At 39.0% G+C, this 13,583-nt stretch overlaps 1 protein-coding gene across 1 annotated transcript in view; it reads right to left on the bottom strand.

Annotated features, from left to right (window-relative positions):
* Positions 1-13,209, bottom strand: part of LOC108669568 (homeobox protein unc-4 homolog) — a 30,722-nt gene extending 17,513 nt beyond the window's left edge. The window contains exon 1 of the mRNA XM_018156941.2: positions 12,830-13,209. Within this exon, the coding sequence (XP_018012430.1) occupies positions 12,830-13,190 (361 nt within the window). The 5' untranslated portion in view covers positions 13,191-13,209. The remainder of the gene's footprint in view (positions 1-12,829) is intronic.
* Positions 13,210-13,583: the final 374 nt, after the last annotated feature.

The following is a 13,583-nucleotide window of genomic DNA, read 5'->3' on the forward strand; positions in this document are numbered from 1 at the left end:
ATTATTTACACTAATTATTATATGTTATTATTTCTATATATAATATTGTATATTATATTGTATATATAATATACAATATATTATATATTATAATATATTGTATATTATTATGGGGGGCAGGCGCTCGTCCTGCCCCCCAGTTATTGGCGAGCGCTCGTCCTGCCCCCCAGTTATTGGCGAGCGCTCGCCCTGCCCCCCAGTTATTGGCGAGCGCTCGTCCAGATGTGTATAAGAGACAGGTATAGCATTATGTTTGTTCGCTTATCTGTTTTAATTACGTTATCTTGACAGTGAATCCGAGTCAGAACCTTACAAGGGCATAAAATGCATGGCTTTTTGATTCCAGTCTCGGAGAGTATGCAGGTAAGCTACAGGTAAGCCGAATCTCATATATAATAAAAAAATTTCTTCGAAATGTTCAAGATGGTCAATAATGTGAATAAGATCTGCTTTTTGGATTGGCCCTTCTTGGCAGCGAGCTGATTGCTGTGGCAATATGAACACTGATGTTACAGCGAGTTAATNGTTACAGTGATGCCAGCAGCCGTAACGTGTTACAGTGATGCCAGCAGCCGTAATGCGTTGCAGTGATGCCTGCAGCCGTAACGTGTTACAGTGATGCCAGCAGCCGTAACGCACTACGGTGATGCGTACAGCCGTAACACTCCGCCGTTGTTGCCGTAGCTCACTATACGTGATAATGACCGTAATGGGCGTAATGGGCAACAAATACCTGATTAAATGCAGGACAAACTAATGCAGACCGTAATAAAGTCTCCTCTGAGTCGGCTAATGCGTATTTTTATGCTGATAAATATAATGAACAACCCTGTGGCTTCAGTTATTTACCAATGGCTCGACTTGGCCCCATGTCAACCGATTCGAGGGAGAAGAGAATATTGAGGTTCCCTAGCTAGGCCTCTTTATCCAGACTATCCCGGATATTCTAATAATATTGAAAATTATTTCTTGACATTCTGGATTGAGGTGTGTTTTGATATTAACCTCGGGTCTAGACCCTAGACCATGTCAAGGATTTACTTCAGCGTTAAATTTGTGCCACAGCCATGCATCGGCCCCCAGACCGAGCGCGGCGTGTGGCGTGACGCGAACCATCACGCAGTCACTCCCACACGCACGCCATCAAAGCAAAAGCTTCGCTGTCATCGTGGCTCAGGCCAAATCTGGATATAATTGGCCTTCACAGTCACAAGACTGCTGCGCCATTGTGCACTGACAGCCCAGACCCAACAAAATGAAAACCGAGCCTCGCTAGGCACACAAAAACCTCATTGAAACTCAATGGCTGGCCTGACGTTCTCCTTGATGTGCGCATGCGAAGTTGTTTAAGTCGGACGCGATTACAGCGGTCGCTTGCATGTCCCTTTGATGCCATAATGGAAATCGATGCACGACCTGCCTCCCTAGGTCTCAATAAATGCCTTAACTTTGAGTGCACCAAACCGCGCAAAATGTGCACGTGGAGCGAGTTTTATACGAAAACAATATTGACGTGTGCTTCTCAACCGACAGTGGCGAACACATTTTATAGCCGTATTAACGGTGGCCACAGAAGACTGACGTCTCTCTGTTGATATAAGGCTGCTGTTTTCCTAGTGTGAAGGGCCACATCCTCTCACCAATTATGAGATGCACTATATAATACCGTTATGGAAATCTTTTAAAATATGCTGCTAATTTTAATGTTCATCATTAATTTACAACGTATTCGAGGGCATCCATGCAAATGTGTTTCTTGTAGAATGAAAAGCAGCTCTATGGCATCGACTAACTGATAGTCGTGAGAAGCTGATGAATATATGTATCTTTCTTATTAAATTATTATTAATATTTATTAGAAGGTTAGAATCGAGTGAGTGTCTTCAAGAATAAGATTTGAGTAATACGCCCATGCAGATGCGTACGTTGGGCAATGTAGCAATAATTAAATCGTGAGAAACTGACACGAATAACATTTGCATGCGGTGGTTCTCACGTATTTGAACAAAATATTTCGTCACTTTTCGTTCCAGTTCCCAAGGTTACGAGTCCTTTCCTGCGTTTTTCTTTATGAAGAATTTCTACTGTAGTTAATCTAGCGATTTGCACAATTATTTGCGAAGCACAATTAAGTTACAACTCCTCAAGAACTGAAAATCATATTCGGTGAAAGCTGATATATACTTTCCTGAAAATTTGAACAACAGACACGAGGAATTAAAACCTCTCTGAAGAGTGGAAATGTTTTTATTCGGAATTGGTTTGTTTGTACAGTGAAGAAATCTGAAAGTATTCATTAACAGATGAAATGAGCTCTGTGAACAATGAAATGGAGGTGAGAATTATTGAAGTGTGTCGGGCAAGATAGACCACAATGAAGATTTTGTTAGCTCGACACATAAATGTCCATACGTACTGAAGCCAGACACATGCATTATATATCTGTGAGTATATAGAAGCTGACAAGCATCAATTTTTCCGCTCGTCATGTGATCTGCACCTGCAATAAAACATTAGCATTGCACTGTCAATATAAGACTATATATACAGTATATATAGTCATGTGTCAGACACATGTCAGCAAGATCAAGAATAAGATGATGTCTGCAGGCCGCCTCTAAACACGAGTTGGTGAGCATATAAAGAAGGTTAATGCTATCCATGCTTGCTATACGACCATTGCATTCTTTACTTTGAATTACAAGACTTAGTTCAATCTTATTGAGAATTGAGGTCTATATATGTTAGCTTGATAATGAAAGAAGCAAATGTAATATGTTTGGTCAAGTCTCGACTGATGAAATGATCTTATACACGCCATGCGTCATTTAATAAATCCATGACACGAGGTCAGGCGGCAGACAAAATTTATTCGCAGTAGATGAAAATCTATTAAGAATCTACAGGTAAACGTCATAAGTCTGTGCGGAGCGTAATGCGCGGGTGAGCACGCGTGATGACAATTGAGTGAAGTGAATAGAACGAAGAAATGAATACAGAAACGTCGGTCAAAAGTAGAAAGAGAGGTCAGGAATCTAGATATGTTGCATACTTTTGTATCTGCTAAATCCGTTTCTGCCGCGAATATGAGCTAACGGAAATTAATGGCGGAACCACAAAAAAACGTACAGAAACAAGATAAATATATAGGTACAGTAGCAACAGGAAATGCAATGAAAACATTAAATAGATAAAATTTCTTTTTTATATAACTGCATCAGTATTCTGGAATACTCTCAAATGCATCATTTGTTTCCTGTGGATTATTTGTCGTCCTAATGTTCCGTGTTGGCAGGAGCCGTTTGCATGCGCTGGCTGCGACGCCCCCCGCTGCGGCCTTACCGCCACGGTCTATGACGGCCGATAAACCCCCGTAGGCCTCCTGGCCTAGGCCGTGTATGCCTCGTGATTGTCGTTTTTCCAACCAATCAGCGAGCAGAAGCAGCACTCCACGCGCTAAATTAATAGTTAACGCGAACTGCGGTCACGCTATTGTAGGGTACAGGCAGGACAGTCGTCAGTTTGTCATCCACGCACGCTTTATGTACTAATACTTGGATGTGATGATACAGAGTGTGGTGATGATACAGGGGTGGTAATGATACATAGGTGGTGATGATACGGGGGCTGGTGGTGATACGGAGGTCGGTGGTGATATGGGGTGCATGTGGTGATACGGTGTGTAATGACGGGGTTAATTACTGCTTTTAGTTTATTGCGTTACAAATAACAATGTGTGCTTGGAAAATTATTATTTTGTCACTTCATTCATAAAAAACATATCAGGCTTTTTTTTATGTGTTACAGTAAACTGAGAAGAACCATTTTAAGCTGTGCAATATTCAATTAAGTCAATTATAACCGAAAGACAAAAATAATGTAAACATATTTTGCAGATTTCATTACGTTCAATAAGGCTGAACAAAACATATTCGACTTCAATTTCCATTTACTTCCATTTTCTCCTCAATAAATCCCTCAAAAATGCATGAATTCCACCGTGTCAACATAGTATACATGTCTGCGCTGCTGCTATTGAGAGGCGATGGCTAATATTATCAAACAGATGTTATGCAACGCAGCTGTGCTGTGAACTAATGTGAGCGTGAAAGTAATTAGTCACATATGTTGGACTATGAGGCTTTTGAGCGAGATAATGCAGTCAGAAAACATTATTTATATCATACCGTGCATAACATATGATGGGTAACATGCAGTGGACAACATGACGTGTATAATGTATACGAGTATATAGCATACACTGAACACAACATGGTTCGAACATGATCGCCGTGTGGGCACACATCTGCTTGAGTTATACAACATCCTGAGCTCGTACAACATTCAATGGCTGACAATCAGCATGCCGAGGCTGACAATCAGCATGCCAAGGCTGACAATCAGCATGCCAAGGCTGACAATCAGCATGCCAAGGCTGACAATTGTCTTGGTAAGCGTTGCTAATGGAAGAGCTCGCACCGCCTAAGGGATATCAATAGCAAGTTACATGCAATGGACGACATCTGAACGCTTTATGAGCTGCACACACGCGCTGTATATACTGTTCTGTATGATACTTGGCCTTCCGTGTCTCTGTGTTGTATGTTGAAGAGACTCGAGTCTCGCTGCATGTCTTTGTGCATTGTATGCTCAAGAGACTCTATAGTCTCACTGCATGTCTCTGTGTGTTGTATGCTCAAGAGACTCAGAGTGAAGAGTCGCAATGAAGAGAGAGTGAGAGACATTATAAAGATGATAATTGCAATGAAGAGAGAGTGAGAGAAGTGATAAAGAGTGAAGAGTCGCAATGAAGAAAGAGTGAGAGAAAAGATAATGAGTGCAGAGTCGCAATGAAAGCCATATTGTGGTTAAGACAAATGGGTTCCATAAAATGATCGTGGTCGTCGTGAAGCAGTTGCAGTTCCCATGAAGGTTTTCCATAGCAGCAAGAATGACTGCAATTGAAACAGAAGAATGTTTATAAATATATGATATAGAGCTGTAGTTTCTCAAAGAGCTGCTGTAACGACTGAGTAACGGAGCTGTAAAAGCCGTAGATTGAGTTGCTTCATCGCTCTTAATCACCATGAGGCTTGGCAAATCGTGCAGCTTTGGCTGCAGCAATAACGAGATTTGTACTCTACAATAAGTAGAGAAATGCACGAGTGATACGCTATGTTTCGTCCCTTTATTTCCAGGCAAAAAAATGACTTTAATATAAAGAAACGAAATAAGATTTCTCATTGAGGTTTCGGCAAATCATCAATGAATTCTATGCAATTAATTCGACTAGAAACGAACGAAATGAAATAACGATTCCCAATGAATACTCGATAAATAATTGTAGAAAAAATTACCCGGAATAATTTTATATTTATCTCCGTCTGACTTGTTATCTGATCCTTATACTTCTAAATTCACATGTCGTTGAATAACAGTGAAAATGAAGGCCATGCTATACCTTGTTAGAGCAAGATCCCGCGCCAATCTTCTGTTCACCGTTCCATTACATATCTAGCGTCATACGTTTCGATCTCATGAATCAAAATACGAGCATTTGAATAATAGGTGCACCTTCGACAACAACATGAACGCTCTTTTCATATTTTTTTAAGTACGAAGTTACAATTTTAATGGATATTGCGGAAATAAGAAAAGAAGAAATTGTACTCATTTAGCACGTCTCTTCATATTGGCATGTTTAAGTTTTCATAATATTGCTTTTCAGCCTAAGTACCAAGCAATTCGAATTATTGATCGATCAGTGTACAAAATTTTGGAAAACGCTCATCAGTAAATATATTTTGAAATTCGTCAAACGTTCCAGTACTATATATAGCCTCCGGACTTGCAATTCCAGCGTGCATGTTTCCATGTCCACATGTCGCGGGAAACTGATGGAAATAGACGGTTTCTGCAGACGGAGGTATATACAATCGATCAAGCTGAGAAGTATGTCCAATTCTTGCTAGAAATATCAACGTTGACGCATTCCGTCTGAAAAAATTAACATTCTATACCAACAGAATTTCGTGGCGATTGAAACAATCTGGCGGAGCTTCTAGAATTTTAATTTTTTAAACCTGTAAAAAGGAATTTCAGCCACTAGCACATATACCAACTAATAATTTTCGCACACGCTATATGCTATATCAATATGCTATACGGAAGGATTAGGGCAGTGGTTCAGCTACTAGCATTTAGTAGCTGAACCACTAGTAGTAGCATATGTTGTAAACAGCAGAATGACTAATAGCGCAGTGGCTTCTTATTTTTTTATAATCACAATCACATGTGTATGGATTCCTATCGCGGTCGCCTTGTGCAATCAACTCGCATCACATTTTAGCAGCGAATGACAAGTTTTAATTTCATATCATTCTGCCACATACTCTAATGACATGCAAATGAGGTAAATATGCTGTTTGAATTGATAGGTGGAACACTAGCACCAGGTGCGCGCGTGTGGCGACTGATGTTAACCGTTGTCAGATTATCTTGTATAAGATATCAGATATTATTTGGATTGCAACCTAAAATATCTCGCAAGCCAAAAGTGTTCACGATCCATATAAGTGCTATGCCTACCACAGCTGGAAACAAATTTAATCGCCTAGTTCAATTAAGATCGAGCGGCTAAACTGTTTTCTTCGAGCGGCTGAACTGTAAAACTTATTCACTACTGAATCGAGGTATAAGAGGTTTCGCGGAACTTACCTGCTTGAGTTTTGTGGATTTAGAACTCAATTAATTTGTATCAATGCTACACGCATGAATCATGTTATATTTTCGGAGCTCATCACGTTTCGTGAAACGACAAGGCTTAATTGTATTCGTGAGTGATGGTGCATGTGTCAATGGTCTTCTCGATATAACAGCAATCGAAATTAAGCGTTGTTCACTCGCATCTTCTCCTTTATCGTTGTCATGCAAGTTATATTGCTATAGCTGGCTAGCCCGGCATTTCCAAGGCTTGAGAATTCCGGTTCTTTTGGAATCATGTTATCATTCCCTTCATTCCGGTTATCCAAATGCCGTTAATGAAATAAGACCTCTTCCCAACCGCATTCTATACAGATGAAAGGACTCTCATGTTACTATAGTTTTGAAAAATGGAAGAGCTATTTTGCATTTTAAAAATTAAGTTTATACTTACCAATTACAAAAAATTAAATTTTGGATGCAATATCCTTTCCTCCCTTTCCTTCAATCCTTTCCTATTCTGTAACTAAGATTGAAATTTCAGATCCAGGTAATATCGAGACACAAATAAGATGTCGTGGAAACGCGCTATAACAATTAACATTTATATATATTAGTCGTGCCACGCTTCAAACACAGACACCCATAAAAAAGAAATTGACAAATATGTCGAATATAAATGAGGTACTTTCTATTGCATGCGCCCCCTACTCAGTAAAAGTCATACGGTCGTATATTTTTTGCCAGCTGCTGGCAATTTCGTAACCCCAAAATGTATAGCGCATTTTCAGAAAAGATAGAAAGAGGCTGTCAACATCGCGCCTATGACTGCCATTTTGCTCGAGCGATCCGCGTTTTTTGTGGGTTCCGTGGAATTTGTCGAGCTCTTATCTTGTCCTAATTGTGGGGCTAAGTTTATGAGGGTCATTAGGCAGGGAGGTCTCGAGAGGAGGGAAGCGAAAGAGGTAAGAGTGAGGCAGAGAGTTCGTGAGGGGAATTAAAGTATTGAAGTTTTAAAGTGTGTTTATGAGAGGCATGTGAAGGAAAGAGTATCGTTAGGAAGTGAGAGAAGTTATACAATAATCGAGGGAGACGCACACATAATAGATCTTTGTCGCTGCGAGCAGTCATGTATGACGATGGTGAAGGCTGGGCTTTGAAATGAGCCAATTATAACATTCATTATTTTGACTGCAATGTGCTGAACATTTGTACCAGCTATAAAGAAAAATGATGTAAGGCAGTGACAAAATCACCTGGAATACATCGCCTAATTTTACCTCAAATACGACGACGTATTGCGTGCTATACAATTTTGTTGGAAATTTATTATCGAATCATAGTTTGAAATGTTTTTAAATAGGACTATTTTTTGTCACAATTCTTGTCTGAATATATAGGTGTCGAAACTTTGATGTTTGATGTTTTTGTACACAGTCAAAGGGCTGGACGCAGCCTGCGTGAACCATAACCACTCACGCAGCCTTCGTGTGAACTGTAACCACTCACGCAGCCTGCGTGAACCATAACCACTCACGCAGCCTTCGTGAACCATAACCACTCACGCAGCCTGCGTGAACCATATAACCACTCACGCAGCCTGCGTGAACCGTAACCACTCACGCAGCCTTCGTGTGAACTGTAACCACTCACGCAGCCTGCGTGAACCATATAACCACTCACGCAGCCTTCGTGAACCGTAACCACTCACGCAGCCTGCGTGAACCATATAACCACTCACGCAGCCTGCTCACGCATATGATGATGATAAATCTTAGGGATCATGTGATGAGACATGAGATGATGATAAAGCTTAGGGATCATTTGGTGAGAAATGAGATGAGGATAAATCTTAGGGATCATTTGGTGAGAAATGAGATGATGATAAATCTTAAAGATCATTTGGTGAGAAATGAGATGATGATAAATCTTATGAATCATTTTGTGAGAAATGAGATGATGATAAAATTAGTGATCATTTGGAGAAAAATGAGGTGATGATAAATCTTAGGGATGATTTATTGAGACATGAGATGATGATAAATCTTAAGGTGGAGTGAGTGGGAGTTAGAACTTGGCGCGTCGTTCACGTTTATATTTGTCAAAACCACATCAAGCAATCAAATAAGCAGGTGAAACTTTCTTCGGGTGAAATCAAATCCAAAATTATGAAATGATTTATTTTTATCCGATATTATGTTTTAATCAATAAATTGATTATATAGTATTGTAGACGTTGGCCTATTACAGCAAAGGTTTTTGAGCTCGTTATGAAAAAAAAACTTAATTAAACGAAGGGTTTTCTTCACGGCAAGTATAAAATGTCACTGATTCTTAATTAAATCTTAAGATTTTCCTGGGTTAGCCTTCCCTGAAATAGCCATTAATTATCCGCCATGAAATTTGGAAACTGTGAGTTCCATTTTGCAGCCATATTGTTGCTTTATAGAATCGAATTGTTTTGAAGTGTTAATTCAGTAAATTATTAACATGTTGAGTGCGGTACGACCCACTGGTAGGTAGCAAGGCTTCTTTTTCCAGACAAAATTCTGCGATTTAGTTTTTTTTATTGAGTTGGCCGGTATAAATTTATTATTGTGATACCATCTTAATTTATTACATTTTAAGCATTACGAAAAAAGGAAAATCCATTTTTTGCACTTGAACCTACAAAATTAGGAGTAAATATTGAATTATAGGCATTTTTTTGTCCGCGGACTTCACCGTTTTTAGGCCGTCTGGCAACCCAAATGAGTATCACCGCACCCAGAGTGTTAAGTAATGATAGGCTCTGATTTGGTAATTTAATCTATTACAACAATCAATGAAATAACCATTTGCTGGCCATTTCATTGATTTTTGGAGCCTCCTTATATTTTAAAGGAAATGCCTCTCCTAATTTATCACTTTAGCATTACCAAAAATCTATTACTGAATACCAGCACTCAAATTAACACTTCTTAATCCATTAAATTTAATTAAATCTAGGCTTTAGAAAATTATGTTTGCGAATCAATCAGTACCTCTAATTTTGTCTCACATATCCCACATGTGCAGGCTAACCTAACCCCGGTGCTAATAAAATATAATAATCTCAACTGAAAACTTGTTTATTTATCATGTAAACTTCCTTCAGGAACACTAAGCATGGGAATATATAACATTTGCACTTGAATACAAAAAAGCAACACGTTAGTGAACATGAAACGTGGGCATGAATAAAATTCATATTGCACAGCCTAGTATGTAGGTAACTTGCAGTCGTCAAATTATTCTCCCTTGCCATACAAAGTACGCGTGAAAAAAAGTAGGACTTTGAGTGGGCTTATATACTTATTTGAGTTGATGCACGTGGTGTCACAAATTTGATATACAATGATAACTCTGTACAGTTATCATTCGTATGACGTGCGAATTTTGTCAGAATGATGGCATAATCCGATAAGAGGGACGTAGAAATTCCTGAAATAAATTTTGAAATTTTAATGCTATCGACAGTATATTTGAGGAAAGCCAAGCAATTGCATGCATAATCCCGAAACCATGCAGCCAGGGACTGGGCGTTGATATTATAATATTTCAGAAACGGGTTTTTCAAGTAGAATTCTTGTTATGCATGTACTTTGCTTTCTGAGCGTTTTGCTTTACAAATGACGGATTTCAGTGTAAGGTGAATTATATAGTGTTCGATATTACGATTTATATTTTGTTGGAAAAAATGAGAATTTTTTCTCCCAAATACTTCCATATAGTATGAAAAATTGAAATAACATGCCCAGTGAAAATAATAGCACAATATTTACTGTGCAACATGTCAGTAACGTGTCAATGCTTCACAAGATGTGGAGTGACCTTATCTCAAGGCACAAACATGCATCTACCGAACGCTTCATTAGAACTTGCATCTCGACCAGTTCCCGAACAAGTTCTACATGAAAAATAGTTTCATTCACTGACACTGTGATAAATATGTTGCTCTTGACGTTGTAGGCTTAGGTTTTGTTAGCTGTTTAGTGTAAACAGACGAAGGGACATTGCAAACAATTGTTATCTCGCCTGGACAGGAGGCGTCACTTGTGCACATATACCTACATAAATCAGTCACGCTTCTGATGTAGTGTCCTGATAATGTGCTTCATCAATATTATTTCCTCGCTAGCAATAATTAACACCATGAGAGTTAACACTCAACACAATGAACTACTAATAGCAAAATTTAATTTATATTATATGATTGTTTTAAAATCTGTAGACTTAGCAAAAATGTTTCAAGTTCAAGTTTATTTCCGCATTAACCATGATGCAGTAGCGTTCGTATCGTGATATTCGATCACCTGTAAATCAATTAATGCAGGTATTTTCATCAGATTTAAATATCAATGCGCGGAGCTCCTTTTACGTTGAGTGCAAATTGCAGTGGCAGCTATAGTGCAGCCTTGTTTACTCGCCAGTCATAAATGCACGGTTCAATCATATGTATACTATAGATAGCGCCAATAATATCACTCGTAACTTGTCACCGAATAAGTATCACCTAAGTGTTCAGATTAGCTGTTATCATGAAAAATGACGTGCCTAGATTTCCACCTATAACATGTCAAATTGAAGAAATAGTGCCGATATTTAAATCTCAACTATACAATTATACTGAATAAATAGCGTCAATAATTTAAACTGCACATTGCATAGTCATACCAATTAAATTTCTCTAATTGTTCAATTGACACTACAATTATAAAAATAGAAATTGTTGATGGGTTCAACTGAAAATTTATACAAAATCAATATCCTCAACATTCTCAATGGTATCGTTACAACTGATAAATATAACTTCTATATTATCAACTATACAAAGTTACATGGAATGAACAACGCCAACGATTTAAAATAAAAAGCAAATGAAAATTTACGCCATAATAATTTCAATTCTTAAATTTTACAGATAAGTGGTGTCGATATTCTTAACAGTAAAATTACGCCTAATAAAGTGAAGGTATAATTTCCCTCATCACTATATTTTTTGAAAGTAATTGTTCACTTTGAAATTTCGCTGGAAATATGTTCATTTGTGCAAGTAACTCGTGCTTCTTGTTATGTGTGCGTTGTATGCAATTAAAAGCGTTGTAATAAGTAATATCTCGGTTCCAAAGTGCTGCCAGTCATATTTTGCATGAGAAGAGAGTTTTTTTTTGGAAAAACTGCAATTCAGAGAGTTTATTATTTCCATTAAGCTTTCTTACTGCTGAACTTTCTGTGTTTTTGATAGAAAAAAATATTAATATTCTCAAATTAATTAAAACAATTGATCATAAGTTATAATCTTGATCATCCAAGAAGGGACTGTGGGGAGTCGTGATATTTTTAATTGAAATGTTCACAAGATTTTCAGACAATTTAGAATATAAAATAATGAAGAAGCAAATACTGGTTATCAGGTCTGGAATTTCTGGAAATGACTCCTCCTCATATACTTAAATTTTCAATAAGTATGGGCCAAAAATTATTCATTATTTCACATTGATTAATACAGGATTATTCATTAATTAAAAAATAATAATTTTAAAACAATACAATTGTTTATTTAATTACTGCATTGCAATGTTTGGCAAAAGTAGAACGCGTCATAATTCCATAACTGTGTAATTAGACAATAATACTGAGTTGATTTTTCGGGTAAATTATATAGTAAAATTTATTTATTTCTAATAAGTAATAAGGGAAAGAGCATATTTTGTTGATACTTTTTTTTTTGTTTATACAATAAACTATCAGACTTGTGTTATGAATTCAAAAACTTATTATCAAGGAAGCAAAACCTGCTTCACAAATCTTCTAAGCCTGTTACTATTGGGCACGAGTCTTTTAATTTCGGCTTCTAGTAGTCAGCGGTCGACATGAATAAAGAGCTTCTCAACCACTTATGAAAAAATATCTTAAAAGACGTATATAAAAACGAAAGAAATTTTGCTGCATTCTAAATTATCGGCTTACGATTCGTCGAAGAATTACTGGAACTCGAGTCACATAAATATTTCTAGTCGTGCACCGCGCTTGATCGTCGGCGTTCGGGAATGGATCGCGGGCCTCACGCAAATCTGATACTCGTCATGCGCACTGTTCAACTTACCTTTATCATCGTAGTCCCTGTCGTACGGTGATCCCAGTCCATGATTCAAAAGACCCCCTACATCACAGGGCCTGTCTGCTCTGATGCTGCCGGCCAGCATCGAGAAGGCGAACGGGTGGTGGGGCTGATGAGCGTCTGAGTGGCCGTATTGAGCCGTACACAGCTTGATAGGGGCATGACGATGGGCTAAGGAATGAGGGCCCAAATGAGGATGTTGTAATAATGGCACTGGTCGAGCTAATTGTGATAACATTTGAAATCCTGCAGCAGCAGCAGCTGCAGCGGCAGCAGCCGCAGCAGGGTTGCTGGGCTGCTGTTGCTGCTGCACGATATGCGGCAGCATTCGCTCCATGAGCAGCATGGCACCGCTTAGCACAATCAACGCTAAACTGAAGTCCACAATTCCAGCGAATTTGTTCGACCCGCCTTGGCGTTTCAGAGTCCGCCCAGTCGCTCGCCATCCAGGCTTCGCACGCCTCCCACATCCCGTGTCGCCGGGGCCACCCCTGGAACCATGGACCGCGTCCCTGACGACTGGAAATGACTCCTCCTTCCTCACTAACAAACCCAAGGGTTTTCCTCGGTCGCATTAACCTCTTGGATAAAGAGAGACGGCCCTCAAGCTGCAGTGGGGCCAATATCACGCCATTGGCTGGCGCGGGACGAGCGGCAGAGCGCCACTCTGGCAGTGGGAGGGTCGCTGGAGCCAGAGTGACGTGATGGTCTTGAGGAGGAGGGAGAGCGCTGCTTCCAG

Source organism: Hyalella azteca, unplaced genomic scaffold (genome assembly GCF_000764305.2).
Source record: "Hyalella azteca isolate HAZT.00-mixed unplaced genomic scaffold, Hazt_2.0.2 contig3643, whole genome shotgun sequence".
NCBI classification, from domain to species: Eukaryota; Metazoa; Arthropoda; class Malacostraca; order Amphipoda; family Hyalellidae; genus Hyalella; species Hyalella azteca.